The 27229-nt window shown below is 35.4% G+C and overlaps 2 protein-coding genes across 3 annotated transcripts; one reads left to right on the forward strand and one right to left on the reverse strand.

Annotated features, from left to right (window-relative positions):
- Positions 1–7656: 7656 nt before the first annotated feature.
- Positions 7657–8771, forward strand: LOC113781331 (protein-lysine methyltransferase METTL21D-like). The gene has a single exon (XM_027327248.1). It carries the CDS (start codon positions 7708–7710, stop codon positions 8410–8412), a length of 705 nt encoding a protein of 234 aa, XP_027183049.1. The 5' UTR covers positions 7657–7707; the 3' UTR covers positions 8413–8771.
- A 522-nt stretch (positions 8772–9293) lies between these two features.
- LOC113779226 (regulator of nonsense transcripts 1 homolog) lies at positions 9294–25312 on the reverse strand. Of its 2 annotated transcripts, none has more exons than XM_027324754.1 (29): positions 24587–25312; positions 22195–22446; positions 21601–21771; positions 21410–21460; positions 21202–21294; positions 20944–21039; positions 20675–20725; positions 20448–20566; positions 19842–19950; positions 18712–18834; positions 18562–18633; positions 18089–18160; positions 17922–17988; positions 16789–16931; positions 16588–16659; positions 16356–16484; positions 15609–15764; positions 15093–15206; positions 14906–15004; positions 12885–12962; positions 12625–12759; positions 12291–12365; positions 12051–12168; positions 11514–11887; positions 11356–11418; positions 11203–11274; positions 10910–11002; positions 10583–10702; positions 9294–10292 (listed from the first exon to the last, which is right to left on the reverse strand). In XM_027324754.1, exons 1-29 carry the CDS (start codon positions 25133–25135, stop codon positions 10152–10154), a joined length of 3807 nt encoding a protein of 1268 aa, XP_027180555.1. In that variant the 5' UTR covers positions 25136–25312; the 3' UTR covers positions 9294–10151. The 2 variants fall into 2 exon arrangements, with proteins under 2 accessions (XP_027180555.1, XP_027180554.1); XM_027324753.1 differs by having other exon boundaries at positions 10910–11041.
- Between the last annotated feature and the right edge of the window lie 1917 nt (positions 25313–27229).

Below are 27229 nucleotides of genomic sequence, written 5' to 3' on the forward strand. Positions count from 1 at the left end.
ACTTCTTGTTATTAACCAAGATTCCCAATCAGTGACTGAATCCTTGTCATAATTTCCTGCTTTCGTCTAAATCTCTCACTTCATAAAAATGGGATGGTCCAAATTTAATTAGCACATTATTGGCTTGCCTTCCATAATGGACACCACATGACAATAATTCCGTTAAATACTACTGTGATCTTAATACATTTCGGTTGCTCCGTCGGGCCCAGAACAATGGAAGAAAGGATTGGGAAGAAGACATCTTTCTTCTGGTTGATGCACGGTGTTCAGACTTGAGATTCCAGAATACGGCACAATATTAGGTGAGCTCCATTTCTGATCTTTGAAGAAAACTTTGTGACGAAAGGGAAAGATATACTAGCACCATACCATCTGTGTATAATAATAGAAAGAAAATCATTACATGGTCCATTTTATCAGATAAGATAAGATTAAGAACTAAGATGGGACAAATTCCACAGGACAGTTGGACTTGTTATCAAACTCTAATTAGCGTTTTATAATTCACTTGTTATCGTAAAATTACCCGACCATAAAATTTCCGAGTTTATATACGAGAAATCATATGCATACGAGGGAAAAAGCATAAGCAAGAGATTTCAAATTCGAGACCTCCTGCTCACATTTTTTTTAAAAAATCATATGATAGTATTTTAGATTTTTTTTTTTTTTAGTAACTTTTCAGGGCAGAGAATAAAGCAGCATGAGACACTATTGGAAGAGATAAGGGAGCACCAACAATTTTTAGGGAAAAGACACTAGAATATGATAGGTGATACTCAATTGCTAAGCTGAAAATGAAGCCATGATGTAGCTTGGTTTTTGACTTGATTAAGTTAACTACGCGAGAAAAAAACAAGCTCTTGGAACACATAACTGGCCCCTCTTGTGACCCGTCAACAACTTATGTTGATAAAGCTATTTTAAGTCCATATAGATATAGAGAGTTTTAAAGAGATTTCACATTTTATGCACTTCTTTATAAGATTGAAATTAATCTCTAGTTGTAGGATCAATATTAGGAGATAACAACTAAATCACAAACGATTAGTGTAAATGCTAACACAGAACCAGACGAAACTCATATTATATTGTGAGAACTGCATCCAAAACCTCTAATTCTTGAAATTGTAATGATATTTGTATCACTACTAGACTAAAATTGAAGCGACAAATTTTACATATCATGAATGAAGCTATTAAAAATTGTTGTACGATATTCATCTTATGAGTTTTAAGTATAGGGGGTATGAATTTTGTTAATCATTTTTATGTTTTCATTGAGATATTTGTCCATTACTAAGGCGCACACAGTTTTTACTCGCAGTAAGATTCAGGGTTCGAATTATAAACCGAATAGTTAGAGGTGGGAACGATACAGAGAGTGATGGGAGAGTTAAAAGGGGAAAAATTCAATTACCATATTGTCTAAGCAAACAGGCAGAGCATTCCTCATCTAGCAATTCGCACATTTGTCTTGCTCAAACCAATATGTCCACAGAAATATGCATGATGATGCAGCAATCTTGATACTTGCTAAAATTGATTCCTAATGATATACTACTGATTATTGATTATGTTGCGCTGGCCATTTGCCCGGATCAGCCAAGTTCAATAATCCAATCTGCCTGAAGTCAAATTTGTCAGTGATAAAAAATTTCATTTAAATGTAGAAATTGGCAATCTAGACAAGAACTCAAAAGATTGAAGGAAAAATAGCAATTAGTGGACCAAGCCACCACCTGCTCTCTTAAAAAATGGAGAGCAGAGGGAACCGGTCAACATTTTCACATACATCTGTATATAGTAGTACTCATCTTTGTATAATGAAAATGGTTACTCATTTTGCACGAGCAGCTCAAAGATTTACTCTTTTTATAAATACATTTATCAATTACTCTTTTATCTCTCGCATATGTCAAATCGCTATACTATACGTTTCGATAAAAACCCTAAAGAAATAGCAATCCAAACGGGACCTTTATTTGTTCCTGATATATACAATAAAATATATTCAAAATCTTAGTATCCATCATATGATATTAATCTGTTGTACAAGAAACATAAATGCCAAAAAAAAGGTTACACGTCAAGCAGCATCAGGATTACTACTAATTAAATAATTAAATTGTGGTAGTTGACACGAAATATAAGCAAACATTAGATTATTCAAGTTAGGTTAACTGGTTAGAAGCCAATCTACACAAGTAATTTTTAATGTTGTTAAATCTAACATGCGAGCATGGGGATTACCACGTTTCAGCTAATCTGCTTGCATCCTTTTCATATGGGCTAAACTATGCTATCCTTCTTTGAGTGAAAGGCAACAGGACAAACACTTACACAAGTCGGTGTCCTTCGACATCAAGGAAGAAAGGAATTTTTGTAATTTATTTCGATAAATTAAATATATAATTTTCCTAAAAGTAAATGAGCTGCCAAAATAAGAGTCATAAGATGAATAGATTCATGCCTGCAAATTTTTCTTTAAATCATCTGGAATGTGTACAAGAAAACTCGTGGGAGGGTAGATGACGAATCTACCTCCAAAAAAAAAAAAAAGTAACCAAAATGGTAAATTGAAGTATCTTGAATGGACATTTCATCCCTTAAAAATGAAAAAAAGAACAAAACCCTGAATGCCATCGATACTAAAAGAAACAAATCTCAAAAAATACGAGCCTTTTAGCCATGAAATATCACTTTCTTCAAGCTGATGTAGAACTTGTTTTCTTGCAAAATCATTGACAATTACATGAACGTACGTGTTCATCCGTTCTTTTGACAATTTTGAATAACTTATACTTTCTCTTTGTTCACCTGAATGCTGTCGTGCAATTCATGCGTTAGTATCAATTACATCTTGAACGGACATTTCGTCCATCAAAAATTAAAAAAAGAACAAAACCCTGAATGCCATCTACACTAAAAGAAACAATTCTCAAAAATTCGAGCCTTTTAGCCATGAAATAGCACATCTTCAAGCTGATGTACAACTTGTTTTCCTGCAAAACCATTGAAAATTACATGAATGTTCGTGTTCATCCGTTCTTTTGACCCTAGATGAGGCACAGACTATGGTCAGGTCATAAGATACAGTTGAGAATAGCCGGAAGACAGGATTCAAAGGGTGGAAGGTTCCCTCTTTTGGATTCACTAGCGTTGTCACATGAACGCAATAATCCTTGTCGGGAGGACGTGTGAGATAACATATACATATTCACTTTCCATTTTACCTTGTCGAAAGGAAGACTCCAAATTTTTCAATGGAGAAGAATAAAAAGGAGAAGCGTTGAAAGTCAAATTAAAACCTCATGAATGTATAATTGACCAATAATAATCTTACCAGTTAAGTTAGGTCTCAAGCTATGTACTAGACCTTTGGATTGCAATGGAGAAGGAGAAAAAGGAGAAGAGTTGAAAGTCGAATCAAAATCTCATGAACGGACACTTGATCAATGTTCTTACCTGTAAAGTTAGGTTTCGAGACATGTACTAGACCTTCGGACGACAATTACGTGTTATTCTAAGCTTCAACGTGCATTGAGTCATAATTCCTTTATATTTATCCGGAAAAAAAAAACCAGTTTATCCAAAGTAGTCCAAGGCTGACTACAAAACCAGACAAATAATACAAAGAAAAAATTGCCTAAAGCTCTACCCAATGCTTGGTCAGCACTCATTATTATTAGCATGTACTACTTGTAGAAGTTTAGGACGGTGCGCAATATATATTTACATGCAGGCTTATCGTTTAACATGTCAACTAAAACTTAGCAGCCAAATTTGAATCATAAATCCTTTAACAGCAATTAAGGGTTTTAGTCAAGAATCAAGATTGTACATATTATAATTTGATTTTGATTGAGCAATGTAGAGATATATGGTTGAAAAGACAGAAAAAAGAGCACAACAAAAGCCATGTAAAAAAAAATATGTATGTAAAAATTTCATTCTTATCAATTTGTTGCTCATAAGTATTTCTCGACTTTGCTTAAATTAGGATTTATAAGAAAACAAATCCTCACCTGTCCCTTCTCTGCTTCTTAAGTCCCATTTGTTCCGTGCTATTTTTTTTTTTAACAAAAAGGAAACATATGGAAACGTTTTCAGCATATATCGTAGTACACGAAAAGAACATAAATGAAAATTGTTTCAAGAATATACATTAATCCGTAATTGGGGTTCAATTTTTTAAATCGCTCAAAAGAAGTGGAAACTCTTTTAAAATTCTTACATCAAATTATTCCCAAAAAAGAAAGAAAGAAAGAAACGCAAAAAAAAAAATAATAATAATAATTTTGGGAATCCGCCGAGTAAGGGCAAGACGGGAAATAGAAGCAAGGGGAGGGGCTATTAGTATTACCATCAGTCGGAGAGCTGAAGAACGATCATTAACGACTTCTCAATTGTGACTCCTATTGAAAAAAAAAAGTCAAAAAAAAGGTAGACCCCACAAACCGTTCCTCCACCTGCTGCTGGTCCTTTTCTTGTCAGTTTCTTTTTGGTTCTTTTTTGACAAAAAAATATATTCCAACCTTTTTCATAATCCCCGTCTCCCGGACGGACCCCCACCCCAAAAAAAAAAAAAGGTAAAGGAAAAAGCAAATTGGAAATAGTTAGGTTTTAACTTTTAACTGCCGAATGCCAAGTAATATGACAGATGTCCGATTAACGTGTGCAGATCACGTGTTCACCCGTGATTATTCTCTCCTGCTTTGGCTTCTAAATGCTTCTTTTGTTTGAAAGCTGCACAATTATTTCAAGATATCTCTCATAGGCCTGCTTTTGCTTTTCCATATTAATTATACGTAGTTTCCAAAATTGTAACTCATCTAGTAGCCCTAATATCGTTTCCAATCTCCTCTAGAAAAATTTAAAAAAAAAAACAAAATATGCAGTGAGACTCTAATCTTGTAAATTTATAGCTTCAACTAAGCTTCCAAGTATGTTTATGTTCTATCATCCATGGGAAACTAATAATCTAGTGGAGAATTATCGAGGGAGGATTATAATTCAGGGGAGTTCTATAATATCTTTTGAGTAGTATATCGTTACGTATCAATTCACCGTTGGATTGGATGTATAAAGAGAGATACTTAGATGATTTTAAAAGTTTAAATTATTGAATGATGTGACAAGAGTTTATTAGATTATTATTCCGAATATGATACTCAAAAGAGATAGTAGAATTTCTCAGTCAGTTACTAGAAACTCTAGAAAATTCGTTTAATCTATAGCTATATTATCAAGTCCTTTTTTCCCCCCTCAAATGGGAGGATGAAGCCCTTCCCTCAATCATACACAACGATTACCCAACCACCTCCCAAGAGGAGCTCGATGAGATCCATGGAAATGGTGATTTAGCATCTTTACTTGTGACAATTGTAAAGGTTGGCAATTGAAGATGACAAAATGTGTGTTTTGAGCATACATAGTATGGACTAATTGATGCATGGCTAAGCACAATGGCCAACAATGACCAGAAATTTTTTATGGGTAACGTGGAACGTATCATCTTCACCTATAAACACAACGAGAAATAAAGTTACAGAATGCCTAAATCAGCGATTATGAGTTCAAGAGTTTATATGAGTAAGAAGGAAGGTATTTATAGTCTAAAGCACTAATATGAATCCTGAAAAATCGAGTGAATTGATAACTATAGGGAGAATACTAGGTTGGCTTTGAGACATGTGATTTCTAACCATTGTCACATTTGGCAGCATGATCATGCATTAGCCACAGTAAAAATAATTAAGTAATTTGACAATGCTGAGATCAAGGATGAGGCTGAGTTACCCTCTCTGGGAAGTATTCGCTAGTGGAGGTGGTACTCAGGATCCCACATAAAGGGAATGCTATGATCAAGTAGTCTAGTGCAATAAATCATGGACACATTAATATATGTAGGGTTAAAAAAACATTTTCTTAAAAAAAAATATCATCAATCTTATTATTTAAGTTGAGAGCCATATTTGTAAATGGAGTATAAGAACGGTAGTATGTGACCTATCATGCAAACTTGTCCAGTGTTAATTAGCTGTAATGATCTACAGAATAGTGTTAATGATTTTACCGATTTAAATTTTAGATGAATCTTTTCTAATCCGTCAGTGTAATGATTTATTTACACGAACACCCTTAAATACATAACAACTTATGCAAAATGAAAATTTTAAATCTGAATTAAAGTCATTTTTCGTGGATTCATTTCAAACCTATTTGTGTAAAAAAAAAAAAAAATCTTATAGCTAAAATGCACGAAAAATTGATCATTAAATTTTACTTTTTTTTTTGTTGGTTGCACTTGCATCTGACAATTGAAAAGCCACACCACATGCCCATAAGTCATAAGAAGGATTCTCATCCTTCATCTAGGCTGTAAGTTGGGGTTGCAGATTGATCAAATTCCTGTTGAGGACATTCCCTCTCCATTATTTAGACTGCTGCTACATAATTGTAAAACCAGTTGGTTGGAATAGAAAAGAAGCCAAAACAACCACGCATTCATTTTTCAAGAAACCAAAATTGTCTTCACTAGCCACCGACTAAATCACCATTGAAAACCAGCATCAAAGACCTTTTACCACAAAACCAACAAGGAGAAGAATGAGTCCGATAATCTGATCATCAGGAATTTGACATCCCATTCTTCCCGTAACAAAGGGCTCAACTAATTTAGTGGTGATGGCCTCAGCCACTTTTAGGCTTCTAAGGAAAAGGAAGGATGAGAATTTTTTGTATCCCATTCTTAATGTTTTATGCTGCTTCTCTATGTGGATACTTTTCCCCTTTATTCCCTTTAGATCTTTTGAGCATTTGACCATGTTTAATATGATTCTGTACCTCAAAAAAAAAAAAAAGGACTTTGAGTGTTCAATGTTACAGACAAAACTGCTATCAAGCATTATGTTCCCCTCAAATTTTCCTTGCCATACACATGTAAATTTTACATTTTTGTACTATCTCATTTAAGTTTTCCTCTACTTAGACAGCCACATCCACAGGAAGGAAAATCAGAAAACCACAAAAAACAACCATGAAGCTAAAGCAAAGGAGAGAACATGCAGAAACTATAACGAAAATCTGAATTTGAACCTAATATCATGACTGAGCTCTACCCTCAACAGTATTTGATGGAAATGACTGAGCAACATATTGCAATAAGAAAAAGGAAGACTCGGTAATAGATTCATTTGTCCGGTGGAAGCCCACACAAGGACAAAGAAAAAGAAAAGGCAATCAAACGACATAAGAAGTTGTAATGTCATCTATGATATCATGCTAATGTACTAAATTGTAGAAAAATGGTAGAAGAAACAACAAAGTCAAAATTAATAAAAATGAAAACTAGACAAGTAGATAAATTATTATCAGTTACAAGAGCCTTTTCATGCACTTTTTCAATATACTTCTACAAATATTTGTTCCCATAATTAATTGGTCTATGCTAAGTATAATCTATAAGTTACAGAATACAAGCTGCTCTAGACCACTCTTTAATATGCTGGAATCAGATGCCTATCGAAGGAGAAAAATGCCTACACAAACATAAAAAGGTAAGCGATAAGAATAAACGAACTGACGAAAAGGCATTTGAAGTATCCTCCGGAAATCTATAAGAATTTTGCTCTCTATATATTTATAGAGGCTCATAGATAACTTGGGTAACACTCAATTTTAATTCGAAGAGCACAAAAAATGGGCATAAGAGAAATAGAAGTAGCTACTGGAAACAAGTTGCTCATACACGAGTTGGAAGACGTCTGTGACTCGGTAACGGGACGTGCACTCACTGGGTCATGGATTTGGGACGCGGCTGTAGTGTTATCCAATTGGATATCAGCTCGAGCCCACCAACTCGACTACGATTTGAGTGACAAAACTGTCCTCGAACTCGGTGCGGGAACGGGGCTTCCTGGATTGACGGCAGCTCGGCTTGGCGCCAGCCGAGTCGTACTGACAGATATAAAGCCACTAATTCCGTTATTGGAGAAGAACGTGGAGGTCAATGGACTTGGCGACCGAGTTCTGGCGTGTCAACTCGCTTGGGGATCGGACGAGTTACCGAGTCAACTCAATGAGGTAGGCCACGTCGACTTGGTGCTGCTGTCGGACGTGTTCTTCGATGCTGCGGAAATGGGTGGACTGGCCAAGACGCTGAAGAAAGTATGTGGTAAGGAAACGACAGTGTGGGGAGCCACCGAGGTGAGGCCGTGGACGAGTGCAAGCTTAGGTGAGTTGGAGAGTGAAGGGTTTGGAATCGTTGAGCTGTCGAGTCAACTCAGCGATGGATTGCATGAAGAGGTGACAGGTGGCGATCAGGAGGAGTTCTCTGTTTTCCAGCTGGTTCCAACCGGTCAAGATTGCGAGCCTTTGGAAGCGTGGTCGCCAATTGTCTATTGATCCAACCAAGCAAAATAAAAAGGTTTATCATAAAGTTCCAAACATAAAAGTGCAAGTTACATCTTGACAATTGCTGCTGCGATGCTTGAAGACGAACAAAGTAAAAGACATCAGACTTTTTGCTCAACTGGAGGGCATTCAAATATTAAGACCATTGTTTATGAAATGCTCATTTAGGTCGATATCTCACCAAAATAGAATGATAAGTAGAATGATTAACTCGTACGCTACTAAGTTAGTATAAGACGAGAAATATTTGAATTTTCAATGTCTAAATACACGTTTGTAAAGTAGTCTTTACTCAAGGTTGTACAGCTTGTTTTGATATCAATAATAATATTTCTAACGTTTTCGTTAAATATATATATATATATATATATATATATAAAAGGTTCAAAACATAACCATTTTTTTCTTGATAATTTTACAACATAATCTATAATAGTTTTACACCCCAAGGTAATTTATAGACTTGTTTGACATTAAAAAAATGGATGATTTTACATGTTGGACTAAGGTGACCTTTAGATGTTAAACATATATTTTAATGTTGTTTTGTTTCGTTCTTAGTATGAAGGAAATGGTTCATTTGATGTTCCAATTCGGCAGGCCTTGTTGCATCCAATTAAATTGCGAACTTTTGATGCATCAGTAGAGTTAAATATCATATGCCCACCGCAATGCGATGCTGCAATTTCATAGAATTCACTTTACACATGAATTATGGCACAAATTTTACTTGAAGCCATGTTTCAGCTAGTTACAATGCAAAGCACGTAATTAGTAGTTAAGGGCCGAGTTAATGATTGAATTGCTGGATTTTACCTGGAATCTCAGCAAGAAGATTATAAGAAAATCATTATTGTCACAGTTATAGGAAGTGAATACGAATCAAGTATAATCCCTACATCTCTTTAACACAGGTACCTGGCTTGCAACACACCAGTAGTTATAGTTATCCAATCTAATAAACTAGAAAAAGGAACTGAATGGATTATTATACTAGTGAAATGGACACCATATTGCAAGTTTGCAACTGAGACATAGACATGTAGCTTCAACCATTCACTATAATTGGGATGATCAACAACAATCCACAAATTTGCTCGTCCCCCAAACAAGACAAGAATCCACTGAATCGGATTCAAGGGGCAAGCAATCAAACTCAATGAACACCCATGGAACGCATATATCTAATAAAGACCTAATAGTGTAGACAGTGTGCCTGCACAACCCACATATCAAGCATATTCTCAATTACCCAATTACTGACTAGATATAGAGCATAATTACATGTCAGGAAGAGCCGAAAGGTTCAGGCGAGTCTCCTGCCATGTAGTGCAAGACTGCACAAGACTTTGCAATTTTGTAGCTCCCGGGTCATCTGCAGTATCCTTAAAAGCAATCAAATTTGCTTCCATCAGATCCCACCCTTCGGACAAAACCACGCCATGTAATGCTCTCTGCAAGCTATTTAATTTCACGAAGAAATTTGGGGTTATCTTTCTCCTCAGCACCAGATGAGCTGCCTGTGTTCAACCAAAAGACACGGCATTCCTTTGAATCAATTGGCTGATCCAATCACTCAGAATCATCCAAAAGGGATGTTGCATCAACCAAATCCCATTTATTTCGGATTTCTGACATCATCTTACGGCGGATAATTTGTTCACACGACAGCACAAATCAAGTTGCTGGATGTGAGGACAATACCCCGTCACATATACTAGCCGATGTCCTCAACCATTATAGTGGAGTTTCTGGTTTTGCGACCCTTGACCCTGCTGGGTCTGCTGCTGTTGCTGCTGAGTAGCCTGCACGTTTAGTGGCTGTGTGTTGTAGTGGCCAAATGGCTGGGAATAAAGTGGATTGAGCATACTCTGCCAAAGAGATAAAAAGATTCAGATACTCACGAAGACATAATCACTGAAATGATTCAATAAAATGATCAATCCAAAAAAAAAGGGCAGAATTCCCAGGCACACGAAGGTTTTAAACATTGGCAAATGGTTAAAATAACCAATAGTATGTGGTGAATTGACCATTTAGCAATTTTTAAAAGTTGGCAAATGGTCAGGACCTCCTTACAGTATGCGGTGATCTCAACCCAATTAGATGATACTATAACATGCTGCATCTATGAATAAGAAACGCAATTACTCAAAGGAACCTGAGACTGAAGTGGATTGGAATTGGGCACCCCAAAGTGGTTCTGTGAAGTGTCATCTTGAGATGGATCATTAAATCCAGCCTGTGTGAATAGACCTTGTGAACCATGAGCCATATAGTCCTACAGTAGCCAAATAAACGGTCAGATCCCAGGGCAAAAGAAGTTAAAAAAGACACATGCAGACACACTTTAACATAATACAACATTTACCTAATTTGAAACCATCTCTAATAGAGATGCCCCCAGAACCCCACTAATCACCCAAAAGCAACATAGGTTTCGATTCCGATCTCATCATCCAAAGAATTACAGAAACAACAAACAAACCTGAGACATGAAATCATTTCCTGTTCCAAAGCGAGAATATCCCGCTTGGGAACTCTGGTTCAAGAAGCTTCCTGGAAATCCACCTTGTGCACCCTGTGTAACATAATCCACAGCATATCCACTTTGAGAAGCCTGTATGGGAGCAAACAATGAAGCAAAGTTCATGATAAAACATGCATCAAAAGATATGCATGCACACAGTACTGGGGTAAAAGCAATGGAATAATAGAGGCAACAGAGTAATCATCTCCCAGAAGATATGTTAGATGAGATGCAGATGAACTGAGGTGTACCTGTGTGGAAAATTCAGCAACATTATATGGAACATGTGACCCTTGACTTTTGAAGTCCTCACCCAAAAAATCCTGATTCATAATTAAAGGAAGGATAAGAAGGAATTCAAAGTACCAAAGAAAAAAGAGACTGCATTTTCAACGTTAACTTACCTGTGACATGCCACTCAGAGAATACCCATCCCTAAACGTTTGGCTTGGTCCCTGAACGGTCATCTATAATAACGAAGAGGAGCAAGCATAATCATAGCAGTCAATGATCTGACCCAGAAAAGAGAACAAAACAGAAACAGAGTATGGAGAGCACTGACATTAGAAACATAGCCTGGTTGAGACAATGGTCCACCAACAGATGGCTGGCTATTTGGATTTTCCAAAGGTGGAAAGTTGAAACTAGAACCAAGACTTCCAATAGGTTGCTGTGAACCTTGCTGGTGTGGAAGATGACTGCCAATAGGAGTGCCAGCACTCCCACGCCCAGCCCCAAAACCCCGGCTACCAGGTTGCGGAACATGAGGAACAGCTCCAACAGGTCCATGTACAGCACCACGACTAGGAATCGCATATGGTTGTGATGGAGGGGCACCATGATAATGCGGAAGGGGTACTCGCTGCATTGGATAACCAGTAGGGTGCATGCCAGCTTTATGGGTACCATTTGGAGGGCCAGGAGGCATGTAAGAACCTGTTTGAAGCAAAATAAGTCTTCATCATTACTCATCCAATGACGAAATAACGATTCTCCTAAAAAATTTCTCAAACAATTAAAACGGTGCATGATTGCTTTCTTGCTTTCTCAGAGCAGCTTTTAACCCACACTGGTTACAGACCATCAGAAGTTTACTTACCCCTGGAACGACTGCCCCTCCTATCTGCATTTGTACTTGAGGTGGCAACAGACCCAAAAGTATCATTGGGAATGATTCCAGGGCCACCACCAAAGAAAAGTCTGCGGTCGTTATAAATCTGTGGATCATAAATTAGGCAATCACTTCAGTATAACGTCATAATCAACAGGTGTCCCAAACAGGGAAAAAAGATTACAACAGCGAAATCTAAAGTAAAAAAACTTGGGGAAAATATATCACCTTTTTGGGCTTTTGGAATTGAACCATACTTTGCTTCAAGTTATTCAGTGGTCCTTCAACCAAGCACTCATTTTCCTAATACCAAAATCATAGGCTGATAATCAATAACAAGTACCAATAATGCTGTTAAATTCAGGTTCACCCAAGAGTATATTTCGCACGGAAAAGAAAAAAGAAGGAACAAGAATTTTTTAAGACAGATGCAGAAAATAGTAAGAAAGAACTGAACAGTACTACCCACTTAAAATACTGTTTTCAAGCCAGCTTCCACATGAGAAAACACAGTGAATTAGCCATACAAGAACCAGTAACCCCAGAAGCAAGGCTAAATTACCTTGTAATGTGTCAATAGGCTATTCCAAAGTGGTTGCTTGCTAAGAACTTTAGGATTTCCCAAGATGACAATGCCATAACGAGCACGGGTTAGAGCAACATTAAGCCTTCGAGGGTCATTAAGGAATCCAATGCCCTGTGCGCAAAATTTGAGCAGAAAAGCATCATGTCTTAGCATTTAGGTAAGAATAAAGGATCTGATTAATTAACTTCTCCAAGTATTTACATATAAAGTACATAAAATGAGAAATATTAACCAACCTGATGCTCATTACTCCTGACACAAGACAGAATGATATAATCTTTTTCCCTTCCTTGGAATGAATCTACACTTGCAACCTGAGATGAAAGTCATCAGTTAGCAATTACTACGATGAAAACATCCAGGGTCCGTTTGGATTCTTGTTTTTGGGCCTGTTTTTGAAAAACTGTTTTTCACAATCCAAATGCTACAGTAAATGTGTATTTCAAAAACAACTCCAAAAACACCATATCCAAACAATATATCAAAAACAACTCCAAATACATATTTAATATGTTTATTTCAATTTGTATATTTCAATTATGTATAGGATATATATATATTATATTAATTTAAATATATTTATTTATACATATTATAAATATTTTATATAAAATATATTTTATATATTTATATGAATATTATGTATTATATTATATATATTATAAATATGTTATTAAACATTTATATAAATGTTATATATTATATATATTTAATATATACATAATATATATTATATATATTGAACATTTATATAAATGTACATTTAAACAAAATATATATATTTATGTATATTTATAATATAAATTTATATTATGTATTATATATAATATAATACATTTATATATTTATATTAATATAAATAATATTAATTATACATTTATACATAATATTAATAAATTTATACATTTATATTTATTACATTAATACATTTATATAATATTCATTTATAATTTATACACATTTATAATAATATACATTTATACATTAATAAATATATTTATATTATGTATTATATATAATATAATACACTTATAATACATTTATATATTTATTTATAAATATAATATATAATAAATAAATATAATACACTTATTTATTTATATATAATATATAAATTTATTTATAAATATAATACACTTATTTATTTATACATAATATATAAATATATTTATTTATAAATATTTATAATTGTATTATAAATGCATAAATGTATATAAATATAAAAACATAAAAATTATAAATTATAAATTATAATATACATTTATATAATATTCATTTATAATTTATACACATTTATAATAATATACATTTATACATTTACAAATATATTTATATTATGTATTATATATAATATAATACACTTATAATACATTTATATATTTATTTATAAATATAATATATAATAAATAAATAAATATAATACACTTATTTATTTATATATAATATATAAATTTATTTATAAATATAATACACTTACTTATTTAGAATAATATATAAATATATTTATTCATAAATATATAAATATATTTATTTATAAATATTTATAATTGTATTATAAATGCCTAAATGTATATAAATATAAAAACATAAAAATTATAAATTAAATTAAATTATAATATATTCATTTATAATTTATATATTTATAGTAATATACATTTAAACATTTATAAATATATTTATATTATGTATTATATATAATATAATACATTTATATATAAATATATGAATATATTTATTTATAAAAGTATAAATATATTTATTTATAAATATTTATAAATGTATTATAAATGCATAAATGTATATAAATATAAAAATATAAAAATATAAAAATATAAAAATTATAATTTATACATTTATACATTTATATAATATTCATTTATAATTTATACATTTATATATTTATAAATATATTTATATTATGTATTATATATAATATAGTACATTTATATATTTTTATATAAATATATTTATTTATAAATATTTATAAATATATAATTGTATATTGTTATAAAAATTATATAAATTATAAAAATACTCGAATATATGTTTTAAAAATACATCTAAAAATAATCCATAAAACATCTACAGTGCTACAGTGCTGTATTTTTTAAAACAACTCAAAAAACAACTAATCCAAACGGACTTGTATTTGAAAAACGAAATGCTACAGTGCTGTTTTTTAAAAACAACCCCAAAAACAGCTAATCCAAACGGACTGAGCCAAATATTAGACAAGTTCATGTTGTATTAGTCTTACCTCAATTTCCTTGTACAGTTGCTGTCTTAAAGAACCATTTCTTGACATATAGTTGACTATGTATGCTCGCTGACCCTCATAAGGTGTTATAACTCCTATCTACAAAACATAAGCACAGAAGTGTCATTACACCACTAAAATAAAGATGACACGAAGAAACAGAAAACATAAGAGAGATTTTATTTACCTGACTGGGTACCACACCACTTTTTAAGAAAGTAGTCACAATTTTTTCAACATTTGCAGCCTCAGTTCTATTCAAATAGGATGTACCACTGGCACTTATCTCTTCTTGTCCCATCTGTATTATACGAGTCATGGAGATTTAAATACATTCAATAGGAAATGCAAAATTAAGAAAAACAGATTGGAAAAAGATTTGAAACCAAAAACATCAAATTTTCTGTTAATATCAGGTTTTCACCTAAGCAAGTGATCCCTATGTTGATTTCCAGGAAAAAAGAGTGGAAATATCTCCTATGCACGCAATTTTATTTTTTTTAAATGTGGCAGTAAATAACTCAGATTTGGAGTTCGATATATTCAGGATTTGCTTAACACAACACTATATCACAAGTGAATAGAGTAACCAGAAGTTATTTTCTCTATTTCCAATCAGCAGTCACTGCCAAACACTTAGGCTGCAATTTGTCGAGTTCTCAGTGATCAAATTCCTGAATATATGCTTTAAAAAAGATTTTACCTGGACATAGAAGAACATGGGTCGATTTGGAACAGGCCAAGGAAAATCAATGCCAGATGATTGCCTTTCATTGATGGTTACTCCATTTTGAAGAGTACCTTCATAGAAGCTGTTAGATGGGAATTCAGAGAGGGCAGGATGCATTCGATATTGAACCTGTCACTCAAGACAAGAAAAGTTTTACATTAGCAATCTGCAGCACTTTCTAGTAGTTCCAGACCTTTTATGGGTTCAAATGCTGAATGCAAAAAATAATAAATGGATGAAATACGGAGACTGGTGGAACACTAGTCTAAACTCCATGATAAGCTGAGCAGAAAAGCTCATGGTAATGACATGACACACTTTTAATGCTGAAAGCATCTTCTACAACAGTTGTTTATAAGCATTCTTTTCACCAATCACCACCTAAAGCAAGAATAGAAGGCTTCTTCTAACACCTGCTATTCTAAGAATGAAGGGTTCATAGTAATTATACAATCGAAGCATTATTGGCATTCTGGTCTTCAGAAAATCCTTCAAGGAGGACTAGTGCAGCAGTGAGGAGATATGGAATGAGGATAAAGCACAAGAACTCAGTGAGATTCAAAAGAGTAACAGCAAAGAATCCAGTTAGAAAAGAGTTGCAAGCACAAAATACAAACTCCAAACAGTACATATATCAACAAAACCATTGTATAGAAAACATAACTCCCATCCTAGAACCAATGCAACCAAGAGCACATACAGGCATTCAGAGGAAATCACCTGTAATCTAATAGGTTTTACACCAAGTAGAACAAGGCGCTCAAATAGAGATTGAGCTAGCCCAGCACGAGCTGCTTTCTTGCACATTATAACAGGACCAAGCTGGCAGTGGTCACCAACAAGAACCACCTAAAAGAAACCACTTGTCAGATGATAATGCTACAGTGGGCTTTTTTAAATGAATATGGTAACTAAACCAAACAACAAAAAAAGCCACTAAAGCACATAGTACCTGTTTTACACCAAGAACCAAAGGAATAAGACACTCAGGCTCAGTTGCTTGAGTAGATTCATCAATAAGCACCTACAACAGAATTTTTCAAAAGAGGAAAAGAAAACAGAGCAAAAGAACAGTTCAAACAGGAATGAGAACCATCAGGCCAGAGAAAGCCAAATAGCATAAACATATATACTTGCATCTCATGCAATTCACCTGTCGGAATCTAAAATTGGCCAGCCGAGGATCTCCTGCACCCACACAGGTACAACAAATGACATCAGCACTCTGAGATATCTCCCTCTCTGTTGCCCGTTTCAAAGCCTTGTATTTCTTCTCATCACTACTGGACAATTCACCTGTAATTTTTAGCAGAAAGGGTCATCAAGCTACATACGATAGGAAAGCAAATACTAACGTAACAAGGGAATCAAAATTCCATCTTACATTTCTAATCACCTAATGTCAACTACATATTTTAAGTGACCAACAACATTACAACAAATGCTTTACCAAAAGAGGAGAATGCAGAATCACACATTTTTTTTCCCACCAAAGCGAGAGAGAGAAAGACAGGGAGGCATTATGCACACTCTATTCCAAACTGGGCAAGTTAAAACATCATATCTGACTTCAAAAACAAATCATGAATGTATAATGATTAGAATCAAATTTGAGATGGTAAGGCTAAAACCTAGCAACCGCTAAAATGCAGACACCATTATTGTTCCTACATTTAGGTACACAGAATTGACTCTGTAATTGATCAAATTTGAGATGGTCTTGCAGTTGCAGCTTATCAAAATTTCTATCTTCTATGACCAACCAAAACATCACTAGATTCATCACCTTTTTATTTTGATTTTCATTGTTTTTAAAAACATTAAAAACAGGGCTATTACTTATACTTCTTTTACTAATGCAATCATCCATGTAAGAATGATAAAACCATCACATAAACTTTAACTGTTAATCCTAATAGAATATTCTCGACAAGCAAAATTTTCCAACGAATTTTAATCAATCGAACTCTATTGTAAAATTTAATAAAATAAACCAAGCACAATTCCAAACACTATGAAGCCAAAAGACAATAATAACATGTGCGGAGGAAATTGGAAATCAGACATAACAAGTATCAAATAAAACACCTCTACATAAAAACATTAGAATGAACTCCACAAATAAAAACTAAATAAAATATCCTAGCCAATAGGCACCCACTAAATGTGTACATATTGAAGCCCAATAAAGAACACAGATTTTCTGAGTATCAAAATGTGTGAAGACATTATAATTTCAATTGAAATGAAATCACAATGATAGCAGGCTAAAACACAAAAGCACACCTTGTTCATCTTTTAGTTGCTGTAATTTGTGCAGTTCACTCTTTTCAGAAGTATCAAGATGCCGGACCTGCCAAGAGACAAGTGAAACATGCATAAATCTCTTAAAACAGTATATCACTCAAGCAAACAACACTCTGACAAAGCCGATATTATTAAATGTACCATACCTGATAGTGAAGGGTTAAGTGCTCAACAGGTGAACTAACAGCTTCCCTTGACTTAGCACAGAGTCTAACGACCTGATGAGAGGATGAAATAAAAGAGATGAGGATGTGAAATATTATATAGACCCCTGTATCTCATGCTGTAAGAAGTTGCAAGTCAAGTGGAATTTTATTTGCAGAACATGCTGAGGAAACACCAAAGTGATGTTCTCATCACAAGCAGATAGTAGCAGGAGATTCAAATTTGTCCCATGAGACTTGCCAATGCTACAAAATTGTCATGAGTTAAATAAAAGATTAATTTTGAGAGTTAAAGGAAACCTAATTAATTTAGATTGACATTTAAAATCCCCTCAACCAACTCACAAGCAGGTACCTTAAGAAATGAAACAAATCCATAACATGACAGCTCAGTAAGACATATAAATTTGCCAATGAGTGAAGGTCCTTCCAATATTTGAAGCAGCAATTTTTACCTTTAAACCAGTAGCACTTATCTTTTCAGCTAGTTGGTCCACAGCAACATTACTGGGAGCACATACCAAAACCTAATCATGGAAAAAATCAGGCAGTTTATATAGTAAACAGAACGTCGCACCACAAAAAGCTAGATATCCAAAACCTACCTGCCCTTGGCCTTGTTTGGCCATATGATATACAATGGCAGCTGAAGTGACTGTTTTCCCAGTTCCAGGTGGACCTTGAATAAGGCTTATGGGCTTTTGCAGGACACTTTTGACGGCAAAAACCTACACAGGTGCAAAAGGCAGTCAAGAGACCAAATTATAGCATTATCATCCACATGCTGCCTCAGGCAGAAAAATTAATTATCCCTTTTCTTTTTCTATCAAGTCAAATTATCGAGAAACATTGTTTTAAACACACCCTCACCACCACCACCACTTTCCCTCCTCAAAATAAGGATGGGGAAAAAAAAGGCAAGCCAAATGCCTCACTGCAGAAACCAAGAATGGTGAAAAAACTTGATTGAAATTCTTATTTTCATGTAAACAGATTTTTTTTTTCACAGAATTTCGTATTCTTGAACAAACCGTTACAGGCATGTCTTCATTCCATCTCCGTTGTCGTCTTATTATGTCGTTTGCTATGCTTTGATTCCTAAAGTAGTGCAATAGTTTATAAACCGTTTTAATGTAGCAAAATGTGCAATGCACCAGGCATGTGCCTAATCAAGGGTATTTTGGTCTGTCTCATGTAGTTTCAGGCAACTTATATTCCTATAAGTTGATAGGAAATGTAAATCTATTCCAATACAACTACTGGCAAAAAACCCTGCCATGATTGAAATTCATGGGAGTTCATCATCCCTAGAAACTAAAGAGCGTTCCATACTTGTCCCCATATAAAACTTATCCTCTCAATAAATTCTGCATGAAACTCAAAAAGTTTTGCAGTATTCATTTGTCCACAACAACTAATGAATTTGAGTTATGTATATTCATCCAGATAAAATCCATTGAATAAGTGGGACCATTGGAGTATGTCAACAAACATTATCCAAGCTCTCAGTCGAACTTTCTGAGCTCCAAACATTAATGCATGTTAAAGAATAAGCAGTAATGAAATTTAAAAAGACCTGCATCTCAATTGCGGAGATAAGCTTAATTTAGATGTAAAAAAGGCAACAAAGACCAATCAGTACTAAACCTCAAAAATTAAACATTGCAATCTTTAGCAATGGAGCACCCAACACGTTCTTGAGAAAAAATGGAAGTCTCTAGTTTAGAGGACCTACCTGAGATGCATTAAGCTCTGGAAGACCTGGAGCACCAAACCTGCGGGGTAATGTGTTGCGGACCAGCTGCATCTCAACTTCATGGCCTAACAAGTGATGATAAATATACCTGCATGGAAGCAACAACTTACACTAAGTCACTACAAGATCCAAGCACAAAACAGGAAGCCTCAACCCAAAAATCATTATACGTTCTTTATGGAAAGGTGATGGTGAAGCAAAGATTTAAGTCACCAGAGTGTCATTTTTTATTAAACAGCTTTATAAGAAAAGCATACAAGGAAAGAGTATACATGTATACTGTGTACTCAGGCAGCATAATTACAAGTAGAGCTCTAGATACAAAACCCTCAACAAAACAAAAATCAGCATTGAAAGAAGATCAGCTCAGCTTGAAATAGCTCAAAACAAGTAGAATAGATGACACGAGATATTGCATATTTGCTTGTGAATGGGCCCAATCGACCGCCTTGAAAATGTGCATACACGCATAGCACGTTTGAGAAAGATTTACTATCACTATCTCAATTCGGAAAACATATTATATTCAGGTAAATGATTCAGTATCAAATAACAAATTAAGATATGCTAAAACTAGCTACCCACCCACTAACACTAGTTTCATCAACAGCAAATGTTTTCATTGCTCCCTGCATCCGATCAAAACTTGTGCTTTTCCAAACAAAATCAACACTGAAACCATGGTTCACATCTACAGGGACGCCCTGCACACAACAATTTGTTTGCATCAAGTAAAGATGAAAAACCACCAATCAACACTTTCCTATTTCCTGATAAAAACTGACAGATAGAGACATACTAGGAAAAAATACCTGGCTAGCACGAAGCTCAAGAGCAACCTCCTCTTGTGCAGTCAACTTTATCTGGATAAAGAAGTTGATCAGTGAACCCATAATTTTAGGAAAAACAAAATTTTAAGACAGAAATCTCAAGGCAAGCTAATTTCTAACAATCAACAAAAACTGCCCCCTAAAAAAATAAAGCATTCCACTCAACAGAGTTGACTCTTTAAGTGGTTAGAGCAAGTTGAACATATAAATCACCACTTTAACATGACGAAAGAGTGCAATAGATGTCCTACCACATGCCCCACCGACTGCCAAGCTGGATGAGCCGCATCCCCTGAGTACCGCAGCCGTAATTCGTCACCAGGAACAAGGCGCAACTCATTATCTTCCTACAAAAACACAGACATCATTCATTATAAAAACCAATAAACAAATGGGTTGCCAGCAAGAGAGAAATAAACTGCAACATAAGAGAGAGCAACAATTGAAAGCTAAATAAATAAATTTACAAATATACATTACCAATTCAACATACTAAGTATTACTAGTACCTTTGGGAAAACGAAATATGCAATTCGCTTCTTGTTGAGACCAATATCCCAGCGAACTGTAACATTATCCTTGCTTTGAGACTCTTTCATCATCTATCAAACAAAAACAACATTCACATTACTGCAAAGAAACATGATCCCATTTCATGTAACTTCTCTGAGATGGAAATCATCTTGGGGATGAACTTTGTCATAATTGTAGGTATACCTTGTCATAATCAGCTTCAAGCTTGATCAGTGGAGCAAAGACATTTTGGTACTGCAATAGAAAAATAACACTAAGTAATCGATCCAGAAAGACTGCTCACTCCATAATCTTCTCATGCTCACAATTGATACCCCATGCAGCCATACAAATATTCAAAAAAATCACTACGGCTGTCTTATAAACATAGGCACCTGATATGCATCCTCATACTTCAAAGCCACGGGCTGAGGTTCGTCATCAACCCCAGGCTTTTCAAGATCTTCCAAAGTAGCATCAGGATTTGTTTTCCAAAGCTCTTCTACTTTGTTTATTTGCTGAGCACTGACCTGGCGTGCCCTCAATTGCTCCTGTTCTGAAGGAACCTGTACAATGCAACCAGTTGACAAATTTGGAATAGGAAATTATACACAAATATACTCAGGGGGTGTCAACTGGACTTTATGAGCTGGCTTTGATGAGCTTAAACTCAGCCATTTTGAGTTTTTAGATGTTTGAGACAAACTCAGCTTGTGCTTACATACACAACACCATGGCGTAATAGGAATATGTACATTTACATGAAAAGACATACAAATACATGCATGCTTAATACACACAAAAACACACATGTATATTTTTTATCGGGGCTGAGCCTCAGCTCACTTTAAAATCAAGCTGAAGTTCAACCCAGCTCATTTTCATATTAGGCTCGGCCCTAATTTAAGTAGATCAAACAGACCGAGCTCAGCCAGCGAGCCCAAATGACAGTCCTAACTGTCAAAAGATATCACAGGAAAAACAATCACCTTAACAAGCCATTGCAAGAAACATCTATCATCGATGAGTGGGCACCACTGGCTCAAGTCCCAATTCATATCCTTCAAAGCATTAACGCTCAGACAAGGTTCCCTACAAAGCAGCACCACAACACTCTCTGTTTTGGCAGATATGAACCCAAGAAGAAAGACATTTCGACACCCACAATTATAACACTCTAAGATTGTTTCTCCCAGGGGACTGTCCTTGTGAAGACAAACTTCCTTGTGTTTAGCTCGCACCTATAATATGAGCCAACGTTAGGATATATCATACTTCTTAAATATCAGGTGCAAACAAAATATTTACCATCACCTGGTTTACAGCCTTGCTATATTTCAAACTTGCAAGAAAGGATAAATCCGCTAAGCCACCATGCATGACCCAAAATATATATACACACATGTATATATACACATATACATATACATTTATATATCTCTCATAACAACAACATTCCATCCGGTTAACATAAGTACAACAATTTCACGTCAACTATCCTATAAAAGAGGCAAAATTTATGTAGAGGTAAAGATAGGACACAGAAACACCAGGTTGCTCAGAGAAAAAGAAAAAAAACTGATTAGCTCCAAAAGATATTTGAATTTCAGCACGAAAACAAATACCATCACCAATCTCATGCACAACCATGAGAAACTTAAGAAGCAAGTTTATATGAAACCAGGTACTAAAGGATGATGACAATTTTTGTGCTAGCCAAATGCAGAGTTGCGGCAATGATTCTCCCATTTATAGATAAAAATTGAAACAATTCTAAGTGCAAGTTTAAAAGCAGGTTGCCATAACTATGAAACACACACGAGGGGCCCCCAACACCGGAAGGCAACATATCCTAACAGCTCAAGGCACATAGATTTTCAGTCAAACAATCAATACCTAACTCAAGTGAATGTCCAACAACAAACTATCGTACTGATACATAACCAATTCCGACCGCCTAACTTGGACTTCTTAGAACTAAGAACATCAGTAATATAATTACAGAAACAGAAATTGTGCCACAATCCAATTTGGTTTGCACAATTCCTTCTGCTTTAATAATAGTTCCCGAAATGTCAACGACAAAATATATCGGTTTATATTTCAAATACCCATGATCAACAACACAAAACATAAACAAACAATTAACTGACCCCTGCGGCAGAAATCACAGTCTCCACTAACCAGATAATGTTCAATTATTTATTACTAATTCTCTCATTTTACCAAGAACTAATATGAGACAGATTATAGTTTTCCTAAGTAATAGCAGTTAAAAAATCAATTACAAAGGTAAATGTCATGAATTGGTGCAAAGTTCAGGATAATCTGGTGCCAACATAATTTTTTCTAAATCAGGCTTCACTTAAGTTGTCAAGTTTTACAGAGTTTCAACAAGAGTCATCATAGAGTTACACGCTAGATCTCCCTCAAATCCCATCTGCTTGGAGGAAAGACTAAAACAACAACCAAATACTTAAATGAGTTCCTTCCCCATTCCTTGTTTCTAATTTCTAGAGGTGTTACTATCTCAGGAATAAGTTTTGATCGAGAAAACTTCCAATCAAAAGTTTGCCACTTTCAATGAACAATTGTAATCTCACAGTATTCTGACCATCAACCGACAATTAGCTTCCAATGAGCATAAATGGCTAAACCCAGTCAACTTGTAGCTACAACTCCCTTGGGGAATTAAGAATTATACAGATGATGACAACCAAATAAGTGAACTGAAACTTGACTAGCTTTTGTCTGCAACTTCTATAAACAGCAGCAATTGAATACTCCAAATATACTCCATAACTAGTCAATTTTCTGTATGCAAGAACGGACAAAAAACTGAGCATAATAAATACCACCAACAAAGTTCCATGTGTTGAAATGAAAAATATTTGACCTTTCATTTTCGTATCATGCATTGCACCACCTTTTTGTGATATGATATATGCGAGATAAAAAGACGATTGGAGTGATAAAAACACATTAAGAAATAATATAAAATTTTTATTGGGATAATCACCAAACCAAATGCACTAGCCCAAAAATCTCTCAGACCATTGCATATCTATAGCAGTGCCTGTTGCGAACTCATGACTTCTGATCTCCACTTTTAGATCATCTTTAACCAATTTTGAAAGAGAGTATCAAAAATTTCCTATGCAAAGCTTATAACTTCAACCATTACAAAGTAAAAGAAGCATTGAAATAAAGATATACACCAGAGACAAAACAAGCCAAAATACATAAAGCTAAGACTTATCACAAGAAGCTCTTCAACACCTCAAATGAACCAAGATATATATCCTTGAAATAATTAGCGCATTGCCAAAAAAAAATTTAGAATTAGAAAAGCGCATACACACTTCCAAAGTTGCAACTCACCAAATGATTCACAATATGCGAACCAGAAGTATTTCCCCTAGAATTACAGAACCATTTCCGACACGACGGCACATTGCACCTAACTACACAAGCGGGATTCGTGACCCCACAATACCTACAAGCATGCTCCACAGCAAAATCCCCTTTCCCATACTCAAAGCTGTCATCATCCCCAGTCTCCTCAAAATTCAACCCACTCATCCCAGCTGCCAGAGCATCCACAGCTGCCACCTGACTATTACTGCCACTCACCCCATTATTACTACTCCCATTATTCCCTCCACCTCGCGATTTCGTCGACGGAGAAGCATCCGAAGATGAAGCCGGTCTATCAGCTACCCCCGCCGCTGCCGCTTCCACCGATGACGACGAAACAATAGAATCCCCAGGTGTGGGCCACACCGACGATCTAATCGGCTGCGAAAGCTCCTGAAACTCAGGGTAATCAAAATCCTCACCTTGGGTATTGAACTCGAGGAATGTGTACGCATCGTTCCCGGTGTCCGGCTGCGACGCCGTTTCATACAAATTGTTCGCCTGAGAATCCATCCTTTCTATATCCCGAACACGAATAATTCGCTATTCAGTATAACTAAGTGTTGAAATTCGAGCTAGTCTTTAGTATTCAAGGTAGGTTGTAAATACAATTTCTGAGAGTGGAGATTGTAAGTTAGGGTTTGGTGAATTTGGGGGTTAGGGCTCGAGAAGAGAGAGAAAGGAGGGAAGAGAGAGGAAATGTTGTTGGTGTGAAAGCTTACGCGCGTGGCATTTATATCTGCACTGGTGACGAGGAGGTGATGACGTCATGAAAATGAAAATCCTGAACTCGGAGGGACAGGACAGTTAACATTTTCTCGTCCAATGAGAATTCGCCGTATCATCCACAATGGCCCGGTGCATGTGCGCCATTTGTATAATATGCTCTTTAAGGTTGTCACGTGAAAGTCAGCTGATTATCCGTTCCCAAAAAGACAAAGGGTCAGTTGATGGAGTAATTCGTTGACCAAAACTTAGAGGTTTAATTACATTTACGCCCCGCACATTTTGGCAAATTACTAACACACCTCTCATGTTTTGAAGTTTCATTTTATCTCTAGAACCTTTTTTTCCTGGAGAAAATGTAGGCTCCATTTGGAAAAGTGAGTTTTATGGGTGTTTGTAGGCCCGGTTTGGAACCAAAGTTTTTTGACAAGTTTGTATGCTACTAGTTTTTAACAACTTTATCTACAAGAACCCCAAAAAACTTGCAAAAAACTTTCGGTCATGTCTAAAACTTAAATGAAACGATGTCGTTTTGGGGTCAAAAGCTTGAAAAAAACTTGCGGCATTACGGAATAAGGATGTAATCGAGCCAAATCAAACTCGAGTATTGCTAGACTCGAGTTCGACTCGACTCATATATACCTAGGCTCGAGTTCGACTCGAGCTCAACCGAGTACAAAAAATCAATACTCGGAACTTGACTCGAGAAACTCGTGTTAAGCTCGAGACTCGACTCGATAAGGCTCGACCTTTAGTCAAACCTTATCAAGTCGAGCCTAATCAAGCTTTTTGATACACTTTCGTCTTTTCTTCCCTTTTTTAGACATTTTTTCTTTTTAGGTCTTTTTACAATTATGTTATTACTTTTTTGCCATTATGAAATTTTATTATAAAGAAGAATTTATTGTAAATTCCGTAAAACTTATACCCATAATGGTCATTTTATAATTATAATACATATATATTATTTAAATTATAAATATATTATTTAAATACCATCGGCTCGACGAGTAGCTCGACAAGCCTCGAACCTAAAAATATTGGCTCGAAACTCGACTCGAATGACAATCGAGTAGTTCGAGACTCGGCTCGAACTCGGTCAACACAAGTTCAAGCCAAGCCGTTGACCGAGTTACTCGCGAGCTACTCAATTATGACTCGGCTCGCGTACATCCCTATTACAGGACAAGACGACTCGTTTGTGGCTTCTTTTTGGTCTCAACATCTGCTTCTGCTCGTCGGAAGCTGATACACCCAAATGAGAAACGGCGGTTGAAGTTGGTCAGACCTCTAGGAAGCAGAGCAGTAAACAGCCGATCCATTGCAGTCCCAGCGAAGGTTCAGCATTTTGGAAGCAGCTCGCAGTCCAGCAAGTTGACGGTGGTCCAGTTCGTGTCCTCCACCACGGTCCACCTGCTCAAGCTTCCCACGTAGTTGCTGCTACAAAACCCCTCTACTTTTAGGTGCAATGTCCTCCTTCATTCTTCGTTTAATTGAGCTCGGCAGCTCTGTTTTAATTTTTTTTTCGGACTTAGCAGCGATCAGCTATTACCCGGCAATGGCTGCCAATTCAACCTATATTAGGATCCCAGGAACAATAGTGGAGGGATTAAATCCCTTTTTTACCTTCTATTTGCTTCAATGCCACGAACCTGCTGTCTGCTTAGTTCTGTGACTAGGAACCCTCTTCGATGTCTGCTTAGTTCGATGTCTGCTTCCATTAAAAATTGCTTCGATGTCTACAATTAGAACGATGCCAGGAACTTGCTTCGGTTTGCATTTAAAATGGAAAATGGTCTTTTTTTCCTTTATGAAATTCGAATCTTTGTTTTTGGAAGTTATTAAAAAAAAATTTAATGCTACAATAAAGTTTTGAAAAAA

This window comes from Coffea eugenioides, chromosome 8 (genome assembly GCF_003713205.1).
Source record: "Coffea eugenioides isolate CCC68of chromosome 8, Ceug_1.0, whole genome shotgun sequence".
Classification (NCBI taxonomy): Eukaryota; Viridiplantae; Streptophyta; class Magnoliopsida; order Gentianales; family Rubiaceae; genus Coffea; species Coffea eugenioides.

Coding starts and splice junctions, on each gene's coding strand:
- LOC113781331 (XM_027327248.1), top strand. CDS start 7,708: ATGGGCATAAGAGAAATAGAAGTAGCTACTGGAAACAAGTTGCTCATA.
- LOC113779226 (XM_027324753.1), bottom strand. CDS start 25,135: ATGGATTCTCAGGCGAACAATTTGTATGAAACGGCGTCGCAGCCGGAC. Junction 15,005..15,092: donor GTGGTGTGGTACCCAGTCAG/GTAAATAAAATC, acceptor TATGTTTTGTAG/ATAGGAGTTATAACACCTTA. Junction 11,275..11,355: donor CTCTGAGTGGCATGTCACAG/GTAAGTTAACGT, acceptor ATTATGAATCAG/GATTTTTTGGGTGAGGACTT.